Here is a 22,699-nt window from a genome sequence, read left to right as displayed (position 1 = left end):
CAGGCAGATGGCTCCACCTGCCCTGAAGAAAATCGAGGATGAAACCCAAAGTTACAAAAAAAAGGTGACATCAAAGTGGCAGAACTAGCTCTATTATTTAAAGCAAATTCGGCCAAGGGCAAAAATGAAACCCAATCATCCATCATCCTGATCAGCGGAAATAAAACATCTCAAATACGACTCCAAGGTCTGGTTTGTTCTCTCTGTCTGCCCATTGGTCTGAGGGTGAAAAGCAGAGGAGAAGGACAACTGAATTCCCAACTTGGAACAGAACGTCCTCCAAAATTTAGACACAAATTGAACTCCTCTGTCAGATACAATGTTCTCAGGAATCCCGTGCAAGCGAACCACCTGTTGCAAAAACAGGGGCACCAACTCAGAGGAAGATGGCAACTTAGGGAGTGGTACAAGATGAACCATCTTAGAGAACCTATCACAAATCACCCAAATAACAGTCATTCTTTGAGAGACCGGCATATCAGAGATGAAATCCATTGAAATATGGGTCCATGGCCTCCTGGGGACCGGCAAAGGCATCAACAACCCACTAGAGCGAGAACAAGATTTAGACCGGGAGCAAGTCCCACAGGACTGCACAGAATTCCTGACATCATGAGACAAGGTGGGCCACCAAAAAGAGCGACTCACCAGATCTCTAGTACCAAAAATACCCGGATGACCAGCCAATGCAGAGCAATGAACTTCAGACATCACTCTCTTCTTCCACTGGTTAGGAACGTACAACTTTCCACTGGGGCAACGCTCAGGTTTGTCCTCCTGGAACTCTTGCAGAGCAAGTCTCAAATCGGGCGAGATGGCAGAAAGAACTACCCCTTCGCCTAAGATGGTAGCAGGCTTGGTCACCACAGGAGAATCAGCAAAGAAACTCCTAGAGAGGGCGTCTGCCTTGACATTCTTAGTTCCAGGAAGGAAAGAGACCACAAAATCAAAACGTGTAAAAAACAAGGCCCACCTAGCCTGTCTAGGGTTCAAGCGTTTAGCCGACTCTAGGTAAATCAAATTTTTGTGGTCAGTGAGGACCACAACTTGATGTTTGGCTCCCTCCAACCAATGTCTCCACTCCTCAAATGCCCATTTCATGGCCAACACTTCCCGATTCCCCACATCATAGTTACGTTCAGATGAAGAGAACTTTCGGGAAAAGAAAGCACAGGGATTCATTTTAGATGTTACCGGATCCTTTTGGGACAACACTGCTCCTGCACCAATCTCAGAAGCATCCACCTCTACCTGAAACGGGAGTGAGACATCAGGTTGCCGCAGAACCGGGGCGGAGGTAAATCTACGCTTCAGCTCCTGAAAGGAAGCAACCGCCTCCGGAGACCAATTCAACACATCCACACCCTTCCTGGTCAGGTCAGTCAATGGTTTGGCAATACTAGAAAATTTTGCTATAAATTTCCGATAAAAATTAGCAAAACCCAAAAACTTCTGGAGGGCCTTCAAAGAAGTGGGCTGAACCCAATCATGAATGGCCTGTACCTTGGCCGGGTCCATTTCAATAGTTGACGGAGACAAAATAAATCCCAAAAAAGAAATCTTCTGTACTCCAAAAAGGCATTTTGATTCTTTGACATACAGAGAATTCTCTCTCAAGATCCGGAACACAGTCCGAATATGTTCCACATGAGCATCCCAATCCTTGGAGAAGATCAAAATATCGTCCAGATAGATAATCAAAAATTTATCGACAAAGTCTCGGAAAATATCGTTCATGAAGCACTGGAAGACAGAAGGGGCATTAGTGAGCCCAAAAGGCATCACCAGGTACTCAAAATGTCCCTCCGGAGTATTAAATGCCATCTTTCATTCATCCCCCTGCTTAATGCGGATAAGATTATACGCCCCCCTGAGGTCAAGCTTGGTAAACCAGCAAGCACCTCTGACTCTAGAGAATAGATCCGAAATCAGGGGTAACGGATACTGATATTTAATAGTAATTTTATTGAGGGCACGATAATCAATACAAGGCCTTAAAGAACCATCCTTCTTGGCTACAAAAAAAAACGGCACCTAAGGGTGAAGAGGATGGTCTAATATGACCCTTCTCCAACGCCTCCTTAATATAGGACCACATAGCCTCGTGCTCGGGTAAAGATCAATTGAAGAGCCGACCCTTAGGAAATTTACACCCCGGGCTTAGTTCAATTGCACAGTCATAACTCCTATGAGGAGGCAAAGACGCAGACTCATTCTCACTAAATACATCATAGAAGTACGCCAAATAGTCAGGAACCTCATGCGACTGAGGAGAGGTGGAAAAAACCGGAGCCTCGCTAAAGGTACACCGGCAACCCCAACTCACCACAGACACAGACTTCCAATCCAAAACTGGATTATGAATCTGCAACCAGGGAAACCCCAGAACAACGGCATCATGCAGACCATGCAACACCAAAAATCTGCAATTTTCTTGATGGTCTGGGGCGACCCGCATGACCAACTGGGTCCAAAACTGAGGTTTATTTTTAGCCAGAGGGGTAGCATCAATCCCCCTCAAAGGGATAGGCGTCTGCAGAGGTGTCAACGGAAATCCACAACGTTTAGCAAAATCCAAGTCCATTAGGTTTAGCGCTGCTCCCGAATCCACAAAAGCCTTGGCAGAAAATGTGGACAGGGAACAGATCAGAGTAATCGCCAAAAGAAACTTAGGCTGAACCCCACCAACAGAAAACGTGTGTGCAAAGCGTTTCTCACGTTTAGGACAAACAGAAATAATATGTGAGGCATCTCCACAGAAAAAACACAGCTTATTGCGCCTTCTGAATTCCTGACGTTGTGCCTTAGACAAAACTCTTTCACATTGCATAGGTTCAGACGTCTGTTCAACCGGTGGCAACACCTCTCGTGTAATCCTGCGTTCACGTAAACGCCGATCAACCTGAATGGCTAAAGACATAGAATCGTCCAGACCAGAGGGAACAGGAAATCCCACCATAGTATCTTTTACGGCTTCTGACAAACCCTTCCGAAAGAGAGCAGCCAAGGCACTATCATTCCAGGTAGTAAGGACCGCCCACTTTCGGAACTTTTGACAGTACAACTCTGCAGATTCTCGACCCTGGTTCAATGTTAACAGGGTCTTTTCAGCCTGATCAATAGCATTAGGTTCGTCGTACAGCAACCCCAAGGCTTGAAAAAACGCGTACACATTAGTCAGAATAGGGTCATCTGGTTTCAAAGAAAACGCCCAATCCTGGGGATCGCCGCGCAGCAAAGAGATGACAATTTTAACCTGCTGCGCGGGGCTCCCTGACGAGTTAGGCTTCATAGCAAAAAATAATTTACAATTATTTTTGAAACTCAAAAATTTAGATCGATCCCCAAAAAAAACATCAGGTGTGGGGATCTTTGGTTCAACAGTATGTGAACGAGCAAGATAGGCGGAAATGCCTCGCACTTCAGCAGCGAGCTGCTCCACACGATCAGACACTTGCTTTATCTCCATTGAGAGAAAAAAAAATTCCCCCTACGGCCTCAGAGATATAGAGGAAAGAATATACAAACACCTTTTTCTTTTTTTTTTTTAAACACAATTCTTTCCTGCTATTGAGTACCCCAGGATCTGCGGTTGGGGCGGGTGATTCTGTTATGATTGAGTCACCGTAGGAGGCAAAAACAGAAATGCTAGCTAAGTCCAGAAAACCAGAGAAGTTGGCAACTATCAGATTGCAGACCCCTGAACCTATCAACACAACTAGCAGAAGCCGTGGGGGGTTCCTACGATGACCTAGACCCCTCGATCACAGCCGGAGAGATACATAGGCCTAAAGAAGGAAAGGGGAAATCTAACTGCCCCAGAGCAGACCCCAAAGCAATAGGCAGCCCCCACATATAATGACGGTGAAGCAAGATGAAAACACTTACACAGACAGAAAGACAGGCTGAGCAAAGACGGGGCCCGAAAACTACCTAGATAGGAACGGATAGGAAGGCTGCTGTCTGCAATCTGCCAAAACCCTATCAGAGACAAAAGCCAACAAGCTGATATAAAAATGGCCCTGAAGCAACTAAGCTTCAAAAACTAAATCAGCACTCAGGTACTTTCAGAAGACAGAGCTAACGGAACACTGCACACTCCAGCAGGGAGTGGCAGTATCCAAAAAGCAAGAAAAACAAAAACAAATCTTAAATGCAAAAGGGCAAAACAGAAAACTTAGCTTTAGGAGAGCAGGAATCAGACTGGTGTCCAAGAGTCCACAGAGAAATCACCCGCAGGGCAGAAAGGGCGTAGGCTGCCTTAAATCCAGTCAGTGACTCCACTCAGCCAATCGTCTTCATTAGTCCCAGGTGCCTGATAATCAGGCTCACTACCTTCCTTCACTAGAATAGGGAGTTCACCAGGCCTCAGTGACGGAGGGGAGAGTGAACTCACAACAGTGGTGTGAGCTGTGGAGGGCAGGTAAGCTGAGACGAGGGAGGAGATGTAAGGTGGTGTGAGCTGTGGAGGGCAGGTAAGCTGAGACGAGGGAGGAGATGAAAGGTGGTGTGAGCTGTGGAGGGCAGGTAAGCTGAGATGAGGGAGGAGATGTAGGGTGGTGTGAGCTGTGGAGGGCAGGTAAGCTGAAACGAGGGAGGAGATGGAGGGTGGTGTGAGCTGTGGAGGGCAGGTAAGCTGAGACGAGGGAGGAGATGAAGGGTGGTGTGAGCAGTGGAGGGCATGTAAGCTGAGACGAGGGAGGAGATGGAGGGTGGTGTGAGCTGTGGAGGGCAGGTAAGCTGAGACGAGGGAGGAGATGGAGGGTGGTGTGAGCTGTGGAGGGCAGGTAAGCTGAGACGAGGGAGGAGATGGAGGGTGGTGTAAGCTGTGGAGGGCAGGTAAGCTGAGACAAGGGAGGACATGTAGGGTGGTGTGAGCTGTGGAGGGCAGGTAAGCTGAGACGAGGGAGGAGATGTAGGGTGGTGTGAGCTGTGGAGGGCAGGTAAGCTGAGACGAGGGAGGAGATGTAGGGTGGTGTGAGCTGTGGAGGGCAGGTAAGCTGAGACAAGGGAGGACATGTAGGGTGGTGTGAGCTGTGGAGGGCAGGTAAGCTGAGACGAGGGAGGAGATGTAGGGTCGTGTGAGCTGTGGAGGGCAGGTAAGCTGAGACGAGGGAGGAAATGTAGGGTGGTGTGAGCTGTGGAGGGCAGGTAAGCTGAGACGAGGGAGGAGATGTAGGGTGGTGTGAGCTGTGGAGGGCAGGTAAGCTGAGACGAGGGAGGAGATGTAGGGTGGTGTGAGCTGTGGAGGGCAGGTAAGCTGAGACGAGGGAGGAGATGTAGGGTGCTGTGAGCTGTGGAGGGCAGGTAAGCTGAGACGAGCGAGGAGATGTAGGGTGCTGTGAGCTGTGGAGGGCAGGTAAGCTGAGACGAGGGAGGAGATGTAGGGTGCTGTGAGCTGTGGAGGGCAGGTAAGCTGAGACGAGGGAGGAGATGTTGGGTGGGGTGAGCTGTGGAGGGCAGGTAAGCTGAGACGAGGGAGGAGATGTAGGGTGGTGTGAGCTGTGGAGGGCAGGTAAGCTGAGACAAGGGAGGACATGTAGGGTGGTGTGAGCTGTGGAGGGCAGGTAAGCTGAGACGAGGGAGGAGATGGAGGGTGGTGTGAGCTGTGGAGGGCAGGTAAGCTGAGACGAGGGAGGAGATGGAGGGTGGTGTGAGCTGTGGAGTGCAGGTAAGCTGAGACGAGGGAGGAGATGTAGGGTGGTGTGAGCTGTGGAGTGCAGGTAAGCTGAGACGAGGGAGGAGATGTAGGGTGGTGTGAGCTGTGGAGGGCAGGTAAGTTGAGACGAGGGAGGAGATGTAGGGTGGTGTGAGCTGTGGAGAGCAGGTAAGCTGAGACGAGGGAGGAGATGTAGGGTGGTGTGAGCTGTGGAGGGCAGGTAAGCTGAGACGAGGGAGGAGATGTAGGGTGGTGTGAGCTGTGGAGGGCAGGTAAGCTGAGACAAGGGAGATGTAGGGTGGTGTGAGCTGTGGAGGGCAGGTAAGCTGAGACGAGGGAGGAGATGGAGGGTGGTGTGAGCAGTGGAGGGCATGTAAGCTGAGACGAGGGAGGAGATGGAGGGTGGTGTGAGCTGTGGAGGGCAGGTAAGCTGAGACAAGGGAGGACATGTAGGGTGGTGTGAGCTGTGGAGGGCAGGTAAGCTGAGACGAGGGAGGAGATGGAGGGTGATGTGAGCTGTGGAGGGCAGGTAAGCTGAGACGAGGGAGGAGATGTAGGGTGGTGTGAGCTGTGGAGGGCAGGTAAGCTGAGACGAGGGAGGAGATGGAGGGTGGTGTGAGCTGTGGAGGGCAGGTAAGCTGAGACGAGGGAGGACATGTAGGGTGGTGAGAGCTGTGGAGGGCAGGTAAGCTGAGACGAGGGAGGAGATGGAGGGTGATGTGAGCTGTGGAGGGCAGGTAAGCTGAGACGAGGGAGGAGATGAAGGGTGGTGTGAGCTGTGGAGGGCAGGTAAGCTGAGATGAGGGAGGAGATGTAGGGTGGTGTGAGCTGTGGAGGGCAGGTAAGCTGAAACGAGGGAGGAGATGGAGGGTGGTGTGAGCTGTGGAGGGCAGGTAAGCTGAGACGAGGGAGGAGATGAAGGGTGGTGTGAGCTGTGGAGGGCAGGTAAGCTGAGACGAGGGAGGAGATGTAGGGTGCTGTGAGCTGTGGAGGGCAGGTAAGCTGAGACGAGGGAGGAGATGTAGGGTGGTGTGAGCTGTGGAGGGCAGGTAAGCTGAGACGAGGGAGGAGATGTAGGGTGGTGTGAGCTGTGGAGGGCAGGTAAGCTGAGACGAGGGAGGACATGTAGGGTGGTGTGAGCTGTGGAGGGCAAGTAAGCTGAGACGAGGGAGGAGATGGAGGGTGGTGTGAGCTGTGGAGGGCAGGTAAGCTGAAACGAGGGAGGAAATGTAGGGTGGTGTGAGCTGTGGAGGGCAGGAAAGCTGAGACGAGGGAGGAGATGGAGGGTGGTGTGAGCTGTGGAGGGCAGGTAAGATGAAACGGGGGAGGAGATGTAGGGTGGTGTGATCTGTGGAGGGCTTTGTGGGTGAGAGTGATACGTTTATATTGGACCCTTTAAGAAAGCAGAATGTGAAAGGCACTATGGGGGGGCTATGTACATTTTGGTTTTGTTTTCTTAATAGCTATTATATCTTGATTGTTCTACAGATTGTATATTTATGATATATTTGAACAGGTCATAGATAATATTTTAGACTTCATTATATCTATGTATATGCAACTTTTGCCATTTTTTATATATGTCATATTAAATATTGTATTAATTTTGATATTACGTTTATATGAATTATGTCTGGATCCACTTTGTTAGACACTATCTATTATCTAATGTAAACGTCTCCTTATAAATCCACTTATATGATTTGATATTTCCCTGATTTTAATATATTCTCTTGATATGTTTTAATTTGAATCAATAACATTATATATTTTATTTATTCTTCTGGTTGGTTTCTTAAGCTGTAGGATTCTCATGTATCTATACACACCCATTATTATTATTTCTATAGCGCCATTGATTCCATGGTGCTGTACATGAGAAGGGGTTACATACAAATTACAGAAATCACTTACAGTAAACTAACAATCACAGACTGATACAGAGTGGAGAGAGGACCCTGCTCTTTCGGGTTTACATTCTACAGGATGGTGGGGAGACAGTTGGTCGGGGGGAAGGGGTGGCAGCAGCTCTGGTGGTGTTGAGGAGGCCGTGGTCATTGCAGGCTGTAGGCTTTCCTGAAGAGATGGGTTCACAAGTTCCATCTGAAGGATCCGAGTGTGGTGGATAATCAGACGTGTTGGGGCAAAGAATTCCAGAGGATGGGGGCTATTCAGGAGAAGTCTTGGAGGTGACTGGATGAGGAGCGAATAAGTGTGGAGGAGAGAAGGAGGTCTTCAGATGACCAGAGATTACATGAGGGAAGGTATCGGGAGATTACTTCGGAGATTATGGAGGAGAAAGGGTACGAATGACTTGGTACATTAATGTTAGTAGTTTGAACTGGATAATCTAGGGAATGCGAGCCAATGAAGGGATTTGCAGAAGGGAAAAGCTGAGGAGTAGCGAGGAGAGAGATGAATTAGGCAGCAGAGTTGAGGAGAGTCTGGAGACTTGGGAGAACATTAGCAGGTAGGCCACAGAGGATGACGTGGCAGTAGTCAACGCGGGAGATGATGAGGGAATGTACAAGCATTTTAGTAGAGTGAGGGTTGAGGAAAGGAGAGCTAGATCTGAGTGTCATCAGTTCATAGGTGGTACTGGAAGCCATAGGACTTTGTGTCGTCCCAGGCCAAGGATATAGATGGAGGTCCTAGGACAAAACCTTGAGGAAAGCCAACAGAGAGACGGCAGGGTGTGGGTGTGCAAGAAGCTAAATGTGCGGTTGGAAAGATATGTGATCTGGGATAGGGCGAGGTCTTTGACACTAAAAGAAGAGAGGACTTGTAGTAGGAGGCAGTGGTCAACTGTGTCAAAGGCAGAGGACAGGTCTAGAAGCAGGAGTATGGAGAAATGACTGTTAGCTTTGGCTGTAAGCTATTACTCATTTTGGTCAGGGCAGTTTCAATGGAATGGTGGGGACAAAAGCCATATTGTAGGTTGTCGAAGATCGAATAAGATGAGAGGTGGGAGGAAAGTTCAGCATGGACGTGCTGCTCAAGAAGTTTCGAAGCAAATGGGAGCAAAGATATGAGGCGATATGTGGGCATAGCAGTAGGGTCGAGGGTTGGATTTTTCAGGATAGGCGTGATTGTGCCATGTTCGAAAGCAGAAGGGAAGGTACCAGAAGCTAGTGACAGGTTGATGAGATGGGTTATGGATGGGAGGAGTGTGGTGGCGAGATTTGTGGAGGAGATAAGTAAGCTCCCCTTCAGTGATGTTGGAGAGGGAGGTTATGGGGTTTGGGCATTGGTCTGGTATACAAAGGGGTTGTGGTGATTGAACAATGAAGACTTGCCTTGTCTGGTTGATCTTATTTTTGAAGTGTGTGGCGCAGTCCTCAGCAGAGATGAGGGAGGTTGGAGGGGGCAGTGGTGGGCGGGGGAGGGAGTTGAAAGTTTTGAATAACTGTTTGGGATTGTAGGATAGGGAAGATACGAGGGTTGTGAAGAAGGCCTGTTTAGCAGAGGTGAGGGCAGATTTGAATGCATACGTTACTTGTTTGAATGCAGTGAAGTTGTCTTGCGAATTTGTTTTCTTCCAGCGCTGCTCTGCAGCCCTGGACACTTGCCGGAACTTTTTAGTAAGATTATTGTGCCAGGGTTGTCTATTGCTTCATCGCACTCTGCCAAGCACGAGAGGACGACCACATCAGTAGCTGACGTGAGTGGCATTGTAGAAAGCAGTGGCACCGTCTGTGTCTTGGAGTGAGGCTATGGATGCCAGTGGTAGAATAGAGTCAGACAGTGTGGGTGTCTAGGTGTGCGAGGTTTCTGCGGGGGTGCGCAAGTTGCTGGACATGGGAGAGAGGTGAGGAGGACAGGGATGAGAAAGTGAGTAGATGGTGGTCAGATAGAGGGAGAGGGGAGGTGGTGAAGTTGTATTTCCCCTTTGATATGTTTTATTGGCTATTACATTGAAATTTACCATTTTATGGTCGCTGTTCCCCAAATGCTCCCGGACCTGTAGATCCGAGATTGTGTCTGATCTATTTGACAGGACCAGAATCAGCAGACTCTCTCTCCTGGTTGGTCCATTATCGATTGAGAGAGGAGATTGTCTTGAACTGCAAATAAGAACTTGCAGCTTTCAGCACAACCAGATGATTCAACGTCTCATTTCATGTCTGGATAATTAAAATCCTCCAGAATAAGAAGCAGATTTTATTTGCCGCCTTTTTAATTTGTTTCAGCATTTCATCCTCTACCTGTTCAGCTCTATTAGGCGGCTTGTAGAAAACTCCCGTTAGCAGCTTTCCATTACTGCCATCCCCATGTACATTTATCCATACCGACTGTACATTTTTGCAGGTTTCCATAATGCTCACCACATTGTTTTCTGTGGCTGACATAAGAGTCTCCAATTCATTTCGTCGTGTTAGCAAGACATATGGCATCTGCCAGCAGACATGTAATACTATTAGGCTATGTGCACACTGCGGTTTTCCCCCTGCAGATTTGGAGAATGGAGCAGGTGGAAAACCGCACAAAAGAAGTGACATGCTGCTTTTTTTGGACCGCACAAAAAACGTGCGGAAAAAACGCAGCGTGTGCACAGCGTTTTTTTTTTTTCATTGATTTACATTGTACTGTAAAACAGTGCGGATCTGCAGCGTTTCTGCGCGGAAAAATCCGCTGCGGATCCGCAGGAAATCTGCATCGTGTGCACATAGCCTAATACTCCTTCTCACCTTCCTATGTTCTAAATCCTCACTGACCCCTACTGTCTCTCTCTATCTGTCCCCTTATTTGCACAAACACCGTCCTTCACCCAGATCCTAGTTTACTCCTGCAGTAGGTAATTAATCCTAAATTAACTTTAAATATACTTATGACCATGGGATATTTCAGTTTTTCTTTTTAAATAAATTTGTAAAAATTTCTACATTTCTGTTTTTTTCAGTGAAGACGGGGAGCAGAGTGCACATTAACGAGGAAAAATGAACTTTACTGAATTTACCAAATGGCTGCAATGAAACAAAGAGTGAAAAATGTAAAGGGGTGTGAATACTTTCCGTACCCGCTGTAGGTGTCAATAGTGGCAGATCCACCATCTATCTTTTCTCTCTGCCTATTACCTGCTCACTGTACATCTTTTGTCTAGTTTTTGCTGCCTTCACCATCGGAGGTCTCTTGCCCTCTAGTTTTAATTATTTTTATATTTGCTGTTATTTAATAAAGTTATTAATTTTAACTCCTTATTAATCACTTCTCATGTGTATGGCACCCAACCATAATAGATTATGTCGATTCTAGTACTTTGAAGTGTTTTCGGCCTTATACTTAGGACTATGGGAATACCTGTTACCCAGCTTCCTAGTTCTAGGTCCCGATCTTCCCCACCTCCGCCCTCCTCCATATCACTGGCCCCAGCCAGTGCCGCTCAGTGAGCTCTAAACTCCTCTCCAGGTTGGCAATGCTTCCGAGTGTTGCCAGCCGCACAGTTAGACCTTTTATCTGGGATTCTGACATCAAGCGCAGATATATTTACCCTCAAATGGCTGATCAAGGCCTGCAGACTTCTCACAAGGTGCACCTGGTAACATTGTCCATGGAGCACATGCTAAAAGGGGATAAACCATACAGAGAAAAGTAGAAAGCAATGAAAAACTAGTAAGGAAAAAAACAAATTATGCTCTTATGTCAAACTATGATATTTCATCTATGCAGTTATCTGCAGCCCTCGCTCCACTCTGCGGCTCTCACTTAAAGTCTAAGAAACTTGTTGTTCTCCAACCATCATGTGCTAGTCCCTGGGATGGGGGAGGGGTAAGGTATATCCATGGCACGGGTGGATATACGCACAGACTGTGGTACAATGTCCCACCAAGTGGGAGTGGTCAAGGACTTGTTGCATGCTATGGTTATCAGTTGAGATTTTCCTTTGTTCTGGGACTTGTGGAATAAAGCTGTAGCACCCAGAAGTCGGCTATGGTAGTACAGTCACATGATGTAAATGATGAACTTCTGGTCACTGTACTGGCCAGAGATGAGGAAGACTCCTCTAAAGCTAATATCCCTGACCTGGAGGAGTCCCAGGACAAATATGGGTCTGCCCAGCTCAGACTTAACAGTTAAAGGTACCAACGAAAATGTAAGTAGGGATCCGATCATTGATTGCCTCAAGGGGACAGGCATAATGATTTGTTGTGTCGTGGAAACAAAGTGAAGAGACAAGTAAAAAAGCACCACCTCGGGGCCCTAGAGGAAAAATGCAGGGGTATAACTGGTCAGCTTCAGTGAGACAATTTAAGTCTGGGGATCTGGTACTTGTATTATTGCCCACAGGGGAGAACAAGTTCCTCACCAAGTGGTAGGGGCCATATAAGATGATAGAAAAGGTGGGAAAGGTAAACTATAAAGTGCACCGACCAGGAAAGAGGAAACACTTTCCCATATATTATGGCAGCAAGCCAAAACCCTAAAATAAATAGGGATCCTGCTCAAAAACCCCTTGTTTGTTAGTCCAGTTAAAAGTCAACATTTCAGATGTCAGAGTAGCAGGAAATTTGTCACCTTCCCAAATACAATACGGCTGGAAATTGGTACCCAAAAATAGGGGCAGGGTCTTGGGAGTTACCAGGTCACACTCGTGTCAAACATAAGCTTCTCACTTGAGTTAAAGCTCTGTAGAATTCCTGAGGCCCACCGGGAGTCAGACTAGAGGAGGCAATACGGAACTGGCCATGCGCCCTCACAAAATCAGTTTTGGTAAAGTGGCCTATAGGGGTAGGCACTGGGAGGTTGGCTGATGGTGCCCAGCCCTCAGCTTTGGGCAGAGGGGGAGGGTATGTAGCAATGCCAGCGTTAAATCCTAGCTCTGCAGGCTTTGATTAGTTCACCTGGCTGACTCTGCATATAACCCGGCAAGCTGTTCTCCTTAATCAGTTCAGGGAAACAGACCTTATTGGATCAATAGAGCAATGTGGACAGCAATGAAAACAGCACGTTTGGACCAAGTCTGTATTGTATGTGAATTCTACTTAAGGTCTAATGCTTAATGCCAACTACCAATGAGCAACAACAACAGACACAGGCCAATAAACTCGTCAAGGCAACTTGACAAAAACCAACAATAAAAAGTGATTAAAAAAAAGAAAAAAAATTAATAACCCAGGCATCACAACATTACAGAAAACACTCTTTGCTGGATGACGGGAGATCATGATTGGCTGTGTCAGGAAAGGAATGGTGGGTTCAGTAAGAATCATGCCCTGCTAAGGGTAACTACAGCATCTTTTCATGCATAAAGTAGAACATTAAATTCATTACGTATATTAATAATCTTCCACACGGCAAAATACACAAGGAGGCCAAAATACGCACTGGCAATCTGCTCTGACGACTGCGTTTTTTGTGAGTTTCGCCTTTTCTATGTGTCTTGCTGTGGATATCACGCAGTGAGTTATCTTTGTGCCTAAACGCTGGGATTCTGCTGTTAAGAAAGCAACGACATGTTTTACCTGGATTTTTCAGTATCCCCATAGAAGTCTACAAGGAAAAACGCATCGAGAAAACTGAATGCAGATTTTCTGCACTCATAAGATCCGTGGTGTTTCCACCATGTGTGACTGTGGTCTTACGTAGCCGGCAGCGTCTAAGGCTACAGTCATGTAGAAACATCGCACCAAAGGACATTTTTTTTTATTTAATAAGATATCTGAACATATCAATATTTGATCTTCAGTTGAACAACAAAGTATAAAATGTTCTGAAATTAATAAAAAAAAAACCCACAAAATCTGTATTGATACAGCGTTGCTTGTCCTTCGATTAGCGTGTAGAACTCCCAATGAAAACTCACATGTCCATAGGGATCTATCGCCGGATGGAGATCACAAAACATGGCTGTTTTTCTTCCACCTGGCTGTTACACAGTAGCAAAAAAAAGTATAGAATAGCGTAGTGGACTACACTTTTCCAATCACACAGGATCTAGTAAAAAAAAAAAAATGTAACCATTAAACAGGATGTCTTTTTTTAACCCCTTCATGATGGAGCCCTTTTTCGTTTTTGTGTTTCTGTTTTTCGCTCCCCTCCTTCCCAGAGCCATAACATTTTTATTTTTCCGTCAATATGGCTGTGTGAGGGCTTGTTTTTTGCGGGATGAGTTGTACTTCTGTTCAATACCATTGGTTTTACCATATCGTGTAGTAAAAAAAATGGGGTAAAAAATTCCAAGTGCGGTGAAATTGCAAAAAAAATGCAATTCCGGAATTGTTTCTTTTTATTTTTCGTTTTTACCATTTTCACCAAATGCTAAAACTGCGCTGCCATTATGATTCTCCAGGTCTTTACGAGCTCATAGACATCAAACATGTCCAGGTTCTTTTTTATTTAAGTGGTGAAAAAAAATTCAAAATTTTGTAAAAATAAAAAAAATTGCGTCATTTTCCGATATCCGCAGCGTCTCCATTTTTCGTGATCTCAGGTCGGGTGAGGGCTTATGTTTTGCGTGCCGAGCTGACATTTTTATTGACACCATTTTGGTGCAGATATGTTCTTTTGATCGCCCGTTACTGCATTTGAATGCAATGTTGAAGAGACATCAAAAAAATGTAATTCTGCCATTTTTAATTTTTCCCTCGCTACACCGTTCAGCGATCGGGTTAATCCTTCTATTTATTGATAGATCGGGAGACTATGAACGTGGCGATAACAAATATGTGTAGATTTGATTTTTTTTATTATTGTTTTATTGTCAATGGGGCGAAAGGGGGGGTGATTTGAACTTTTATTTTTTTTAATATTTTTAAAAACTTTTTTTTTACTTTTGGCATGCTTCAAGTCTTCATGGGAGACTAGAAGCTGCGATAACCCGATTGGCTCTGCTACATACAGGCGATGATCAGTTCGCCTGTATGTAGTAGAATTGCTGACTTGCTATGAGCGCTAACCACCAGGCGGCGCTCATAGCAATCCGGCAGTGACAACCATAGAGATCTGCAAGAGACCTCTGGTTGTCATGCTGACCCATCGGTGACCCAAGATCACGTAACGAGGTCACCGATGGGTGAGATTTTGACAGTTTGACAGCAGTGTTTAACAGCTGCGGGTGGATTGTGATTCCACCCACGGCTTTTCCGTTCACATGTCACCGCCCGAGCCCACATCAAAGGGGGAGACATGACATGCCCTGTACATGTACGGTGCATGTCATGAAGGGGTTAAGGTCTACAGCTAACTGATACAACTTTTAGACGTCTGTCGGAGCCCAAATTTAACATACAGGAGCTTTTCCCTAATGAATTAACTTTGCAATAATTTATTAAAGGAAAACTCATGGGTCTAGAATTGTAAGATGGACGAACAATCGGAGAGAGTTCACCTCACTGTCAACTCAACATAAAGAAAAAAAAATATTTAAAAGGATTTACAGATTTTTCATGCTTTGGACCTACCCCTAATTTTGTCACGTACAGCAGGTGAAAAATGTATCGAACACATCGCCAATTTGCTAAGTAAATATATTTCCAAAAGTGCTGTTGACATGAATTTCTCACCAGATGTCGGTAACAACCACAATCTACACAGGCAAAGAAATCACACCGTAGATGTCCTTAAATTATGTGTAATAACAAGAAATGACACAGGGAAAAAGTATTGAACACCTTAAGAAAAAGATGCAAAAGCGATGAAAATCTATCAGTAATTAGAAAGCAGTCCTGCCACTTAGTGACAAATAATATCTGCTGGTTCAACTGACAGCCTATAAAAATGTGTCTCATTACCAAGCTGCCACACAAGATACATCTTATGATGGGTAACACCAGTGAGCTGTCTCAAGACCTTTGCAACCTTATTGTTGCAAAACATCCTGATGACATTGGTTACTGAAAAATTTCTAAACTACTGAAAGCTCCAGTGAGCAATGTTGGGGTCATAATCCAGAAAGGACATCATTTTACCATAAACCAGCCAAGACAAGGTGCTCCTTGCAAGATTTCAGACAGGAGAGAAAAGAATTATCAGAAGAGTTGACCAAAAGCAAAGGACCCCCTGTGGAGAGCTACAAAAAGACCTGGAATTAGCAGGCACAATTGTTTCAAAGAAAACTATAAGTAATACAATCAGCCTCCATGGTCTGTACGCAGGCCAATAAGTGCTGCACATCACCCCAGAAACACCATACCAACAGAGAAGTTTGGAGGTGGGAACATCATGGTGTGGGGCTGTTTTTCAGCATACGGCATTGGCAAACTTTAATATTACTGAAGAAAGGATGTATGGAGAAATATACTGAGACATTCTTGATAAAAATCTACTGCCATTTACGAAGACAATGAAGATGAAATGAGTGAGGACATTTCAGCAAGAATACGATCCCATACACACAGCCAAGGAAACTGTCAACTGGTTTCAGAGAAAGAAAATAAGGCTGCTAGAATGGCTGAGCTGATCACCGGACCTGAACCCAACAGCAAATTTATGGAAGGAACTAAAGCTCACAGTTCATAGAAGGAGCCTACGGGAGCTTCAGGATGTGAAGAGTGTTTGTGTGGAAGAATGGGCCAAAATCACACCTGAGCAATGCCTGCAACTAGTTTCTCCATACGTCTTGAAGCTGTCATCACCAACAAAGGCTTTTGTAAGAAGTGTTGATAAAATTTCAATAAGCGTGTTCAATACTTTTTCCCTATGTCATTTTTCATTATTACAAATATCTTCAATGTGAACAGAGATCAAATATTGATTTATCCACCTATGTATAAAAAAAAAACAGGCTACATAAAGTGTTCGTGCTTTTTCACTGTGGATTCTCCTGCTATCTGGGTGAATTTATAAGTACACTTATAAGAAACAAGGCTCATGGAAATAGTTCAGCTACACTGAAGGCTCGACTTTTTTTCACTATATCCATAATACATTTCATGGATCCAATTTACAGTTGATTTCAGGTTAACTATAATTTTGGCATTTACCAGAATCAAGCAAATTCCACCCAAAAATAGAAACACATTCTTATTGCCTGATTAATACCTGTAAATACCTTGATATGTTAAAAATCTTTTTTTTCTTTGCTCTTATAGAATTTGACATCACAGACAATAATATGGTTTATCCCCAATGAATTTCAAAAGTTCCTTGAAAAATGTTTTCGGCGTATAGATTATGAAAGAGGCTTCTCTTCTGTGTGACTTCTTTCATGTTTAACTTGACTTGATTTTGTTGTAAAACATTTCCCACATAGTGAACATGGATACGGTTTCTCTCCTGTATGAATCCTGTCATGTGTAATAAGACTTGATTTATTTGTAAAGCTCTTTCCACATTGTGAACACGAATACGGCTTCTCCCCTGTGTGAATTCTTCCATGTTTGCCAAGATCAGATTTGTTTGTAAAGCCTTTTCCACACACTGAACATGAAAACGGCTTTTCTCCAGAGTGAATTCTCTCATGTATAACAAGACTTGATTTACCTGTAAAACATTTCCCACATTCTAAACAGGAAAATAGCTTCTCTCCTGTGTGAATTCTTTCATGGGTGACAAGACTTGATTTATCTGTAAAGAATTTCCCACAGAGTAAACACGTATACGGTTTCTCTCCTGCGTGCATTCGCTGATGGTTAAGAAGATTTGATTTTTTTGTGAAGCATTTCCCACATTCTGAACAAGAATACGGCTTCTCTCCTGTGTGACTTCTTTCATGTGCAGCAAGATGTGTTTTATCTATAAAACGTTTCCCACATTCAGAGCATGAAAATGGCTTCTCTCCTGTGTGAATTTTCTGATGTTTAACAAGATTTGATTTTTTTGTAAAGGATTTCCCACATTCTGAGCACGAGTACGGCTTCTCCCCTATGTGACTACTTTCATGTCTATCTAGATGTGATTTATATATAAAACTTTTCCCACATTCTAGACATGAATGCAGCTTCTCTCCCGTGTGACTTCTTTCACATTGATCAAGTTTTGACTTCTGGGTAAAACATTTGCCACATTCTGAACAGGAATATAACTTCTTCCCTGTGTGAATTCTTCTGTGTGTAAAAAGACCTAAGCTTTTTGTAAACTCTTTTCCACATACACCACATTGAAACATTTCACTCTCTTTCTGATCTGTACTTGTAATCTGTGAGAGTTCAGGAGAGGATTCTTCATAATCAGATGGATTATATGATGGATTTGTGCTGCCAAGTTCTGGATGTACATTCAGGGTAATGAGGTTTTCTCCTTCATCTTCTACTTTACAGTTTAGCGATAACATTACCTTTTTCTCAGGGTTCTTACTTGGATTTTCTGTAATGATTAAAGATAGGTTTAGATTTGTTTTAAACCACAAAGTAGAGAAATAGATAACAATCCCACATATGGGTGGATTTTATTCAATTACTATTACTCAATTAGAGAAAAAAAAAAAAAGTTTTTTTTCCTCTGGTTCTCTAAACAAGCCCTGACGACTTGCTGCTGTCAGTAGAGAGGTGGTCGGAATACCCTTCCACGCGCGGCTCTCTCCATTTATTTGTATGGAGATTACAACCACCTTTCCACTGCCAACTGTGCACAATGGCGCTCCGTTCTCCAGACAGATGTGAATCCCACTAGTGGGACTCGCATCTACTAAACGCATGTGAACTTCTCCTTAACCACTTCCCTCCTGAGTGATTTTTCATTTTTGCACTTTAGTTTTTTCCCTCCTCTTCTTCCTAGAAATGTACATTTTTTACCTTTCTATCATCATCGCTGTTGGAAGACGTATTTTTGCAGAACAAATTTTAGTGTGTCTATTGAAATGAAATGGTGAAGAAGAATTTACATTTTGTTTTTTCTTTTTTTATGGTGTTCATTTTGTGGTGAAAAGTCCCTGGAAACATAACTCTCCCAATCAGTACGATTACAACGACGATACCAAAAATTGTATCGTTTTTGTATATTTTAGTGGTTAAAAAAAATGGTTTACGACTATTTTCTAAGAGCTGTAACTGTTTTATCTTTCTGTCGGTGGAGCTGGGTGAGGGCTTGTTTTTTTCCGTGGTAAGCAGACGTTTCTATCGGCACCATACAGCACTTTGATCATTTTTGTGCTGCAGTGACCAAATAACAGAAATTCTCAAGTTTCGATTATTTTTCTCTTTAAAGTGTTTCTTTATAAAAGTAATTAACCCATATGACAAACGACCTCTACAGAAGCAATGATACCTGATATCTTTACTCTTTTTTTTACATTTATTTCTTTATTTTCAAACTGGGAAAAGGTGATATTTTGAACTTTTATCTATATTTTTTAATTAAGAAAAAAAAAAGTACATTTAATTTTCAGCCTCCTCAACGGAATTGAACCTTCTATCCTTTTATCGCCTGCTCTATATTCTGCAGTTCTGATATGTTGTAAGATAAAGTTTAAAATGATGGGCTACGTGCTTTTACAGGAGTACCAAGATGGCGGCCATCGGTGCCTTCAGCAGGCCCCCAGCTTTCATGGTAACTCATTGACACCTCACGATCAATTGTGCACACTGGCAACTGCCTCACTCAGATGCTACTGTCTGTGATTGACAGCGGTACCTAAATGGTTAAACTGCAGAGATCAGAGCTAACTCCTGAGCCCACTCCACACCTGTAGGTGTAAATGCTCTAAGGGCCATGTTCTAAATTCATTATTGCATACCTGCAGTAACATCTACAGGGACTTCCTCTTTGACTTCACTGATACCAGGAGGATCGCTCATCATCTCTCCTTCTTCAACCTCCACTTTAACAACAGTCAGATCTTCCATCTGAAAACCATATGTGACACGTCAGTACAAGATGGCAGACACTGGTGGGAAAATATTCAACTTAAGTGTAATAAACGTGGTCCACGAATGTACGGAACTGGAAACAACAAAAGATCGAAACTGGCCGGGAATTTGTATCACAGGTTGTCTGTGTACTGGACCATTGGTTGTCGGGTCCAGAACTAAGGGGCGGTCACTTCTAGAAGACAAAGCGTCACCTTTAACTTAAGGTCCTGGGGTGACACTTTTTCCTTTTCATTTCTGGTTGCTCACTGAATGTCACCATATTTTTTTGTAAATACCCTTTCTGGGGTGTGTGCACCATGTTGGGGTCGATGAGCACAAGTTGGGCGAGCGGAAATAATTTAACCCCTTACAAAGGCACAAGCAAGACCAGCTGAGAAGATCTGTATGTGACATTAAGATGCCACCAGAAATTTATGACATCTGTGACAGCTCAACCAAAAATTTCCACACGTCCCTCTATAGATTTGATACAGACATCAGTGCCATCTACCTGAAGATTCTCCGGGATGTTGTGATTTTCCTCTGGATGGTCCGGGGTATACTGAGGATGGGGACAGCTGTCTGGTGGGATTCTTTCATCTGTAGGACACACAGAAGAGACTGTTTGCATGTGATGATCAGATGATGAGAATAGTATCTAGATGACATTCTTTTACAACCAGTGGTGGTCTCCCCTTCTTACACGGCTGATTGGCCGCTGTCTCCTCTTCATCTATGACCTCAACCTTAATATCCATCAGATCTTCACCCTAAGCAGAGAAGACAATAACATAACATGAACTGTGGATGAATCTCTTTATGGTCGTATTTCGGTGAGAGCTCAGCGTCATCTACCTGATGATTCTTCAGGACGTTGTGGTTTTCGTCTGGATGGTCCTGGGGATTCAGAGGACGAGGACATCTCTCTGGTGGATTTCTTCTTCTGGATCCATCTGTGGGAAACACAACCACAGAGTGATCCATGTCCAGCTGGAGATCAGCGTATGTATACATCAGACACTTCTTCTCACTAACATTACACTAACACAGTCACCCCATTGTGATACCTGGCCTGCAGCTGCCATTACATACAGAGATTCCGCTTCTCCAATCAGATCTGCAGACGCTTGTTCTCGGGATCAAGTATTGTCTCCTCTCACCTTGTGATGAAGGACAAAAGTCGTCTTCCATCATGACGTCCTCGTACAGATCCTTGTGCCCTTCTAGATACTCCCACTCCTCCATGGAGAAGTAGACGGTGACGTCCTGACACCTTACAGGAACCTGACACATACAAGGATAGCGTCATTACCCAGAATCCTCCAGTGCCGGCCCTGTATAATGTCCCAGCAGTCACCTCTCCGGTCAGCAGCTCAATCATCTTGTTGGTGAATTCTAGAATCTTCTTCTTGCTCCTCTCATGTATCCGCGAGTGCGGGGGAGGCTCTGTGATGGGGCTCCGCCTCCTGCTCCACCCTCCTGACTCATGGCTGCTGGGAGTCACACAGTCACCTGTCGTCTTCTTCACTAGTGTGTAATCCTGTTTGTGGAGAGACGCTGATAATATCATTATCTACACAATACACTTCTGTAATCTAGTAACTGAATCCTTCAAATAAATTCACCATCACTAGTTCCTCTGGTAGAAAACTCTGTAGTCTCAATCCTCTTACAGTAAGGAATTCTGCTCTATGGTGGTGTAGAAACCTTTATTCTTGCAGACGCAGAGGACGCCCTCATGTTCTAGTGAAGGCTGAGTTCACATTGACCTTGCCACTCTCGAGTTTGTATGAAGTTCTGTGCACTATATTTCAGGCAGGGGCACGAGCCAACAGACATTCAAACTAGCAAAATCCTGTCATCAGAATGGCTGGCACCAATGCATATTGCATTTCTTCCTGTAGCACATTATCTAACATTGGTATCTGTGCAGCCTGTTGTGCACAAGGACCATAGCCACTCTCAGGATATTGTAGTCTTCACCAGTGGCTCCGGAGTGTGCTTAGTGTACGGCTGCATGCAGCTGCTCGGTCATGAAGCTCCCGCCGGGGGTGCAATGCTGATGTCATACCAGAGGCGTAAACTAAAAAGGGGAAGAAGGTGGACCCATAGAACTATAGGCCGGTGAGTCTGACTTCTATACCAAGAAAGATCTTTGAACAAATTATTAAACGACATGTATGTCAGTACCTGGATAAGAATGAAGTGATTAACCAGAGTCAGCATGGGTTTGTAACTAATAAATCATGTGTTACGCGGGGCTTAGGTCAAAAGAGGCTGAAATACCCAGGGCCCCTGCGGAGACCCTCAAACTAGGGAAAACCCTGTCTGACCCTCAACCCAGGGTTTTTGCTAATGGTGCAAATGCCTGAGCCTCCAACCTTTCCTTATCTCCTGCTCAGCCCTAAGCTGAACCCTCCACCCAGTGAGTCATCAAACCACCAAAGCCCACACAGTAATGACAGACAGGGAGAACTTAAACCGCGCCGCATACACACAGGACAATACCGTAATGTGAACAGGGCAAAACAAAGCACAAATATAGGAAGGCGAAAAGGTAACAACGGATCATACGACACCAGATATGAATTTCTCTCTCCAACACCTCCTCTCCAGACCGGAACCACTTGGCATAAAACACAAGCTATAATCGGCGACGCCCACAGGCCAGCACGACTATTTAAAGACCGTGGGCGTGACCAAACATCCCACATGATTTCCAGCTAGATTAACCCCAGATAACCTGAGTAAAATCAATCCGGCGCCACTGAGGCTATAGTGGACGGAGATGGAACTACCGCTGCCTGCCGGACGCTGTGGTGTGAATAGCGTCTGACATGACAGTACCCAGTCTTCTACGAGGGACCCCAGGGCCCTCAAGACTCATAGGACCCGGCTTGTCCGGATGACGGCGGTGAAAGGAACTGACCAGCCGATCCGCATGTATGTCCGTGGCTGGTACCCAAGACCTCTCCTCCGGACCATACCCCCACCAGTGTACCAAATACTGAAGAGTACGGCGCAGTACTCGAGAGTCCACCACCTTGGAGACTTCAAACTCTAAATCGCCATCCACCATGACTGGAGGTGGCATCGGCGTCGTGTCCACAGAGCCTACCACCTTTTTCAATAAAGACCTGTGAAACACGTTGTGTATCTTGTATACTGCAGGGAGTTCCAACCGATAAGCAACCGGGTTAATGATGGCAGCAATCTTAAAAGGGCCAATAAACCTTGGACCCAATTTCAATGATGGAATTTTGAGTTTTATGTTTTTAGTAGCTAACCACACCCAATCACCCACACACAGGTCCGG

General features: G+C 44.9%; 1 protein-coding gene across 1 annotated transcript in view; it reads right to left on the bottom strand.

Moving 5' to 3' along the window:
- Positions 1 to 22,699, bottom strand: part of LOC141091695 (uncharacterized) — a 151,289-nt gene that overhangs the window by 119,931 nt on the left and 8,659 nt on the right. The window contains 7 exon segments of the mRNA XM_073577388.1: positions 16,796 to 17,899; positions 19,269 to 19,377; positions 19,895 to 19,983; positions 20,087 to 20,153; positions 20,239 to 20,336; positions 20,544 to 20,685; positions 20,687 to 20,923. Of these exon segments, the coding sequence (XP_073433489.1) occupies positions 16,796 to 17,899; positions 19,269 to 19,377; positions 19,895 to 19,983; positions 20,087 to 20,153; positions 20,239 to 20,336; positions 20,544 to 20,685; positions 20,687 to 20,923 (1,846 nt within the window).

This window comes from Dendrobates tinctorius, unplaced genomic scaffold, assembly GCF_039654945.1.
Source record: "Dendrobates tinctorius isolate UK_male_01 unplaced genomic scaffold, ASM3965494v1 ptg000055l, whole genome shotgun sequence".
NCBI classification, from domain to species: Eukaryota; Metazoa; Chordata; class Amphibia; order Anura; family Dendrobatidae; genus Dendrobates; species Dendrobates tinctorius.
The sequence above is the reverse complement of the archived record's forward strand: the minus strand, read 5'-3'. Positions and strand labels throughout refer to the sequence as shown.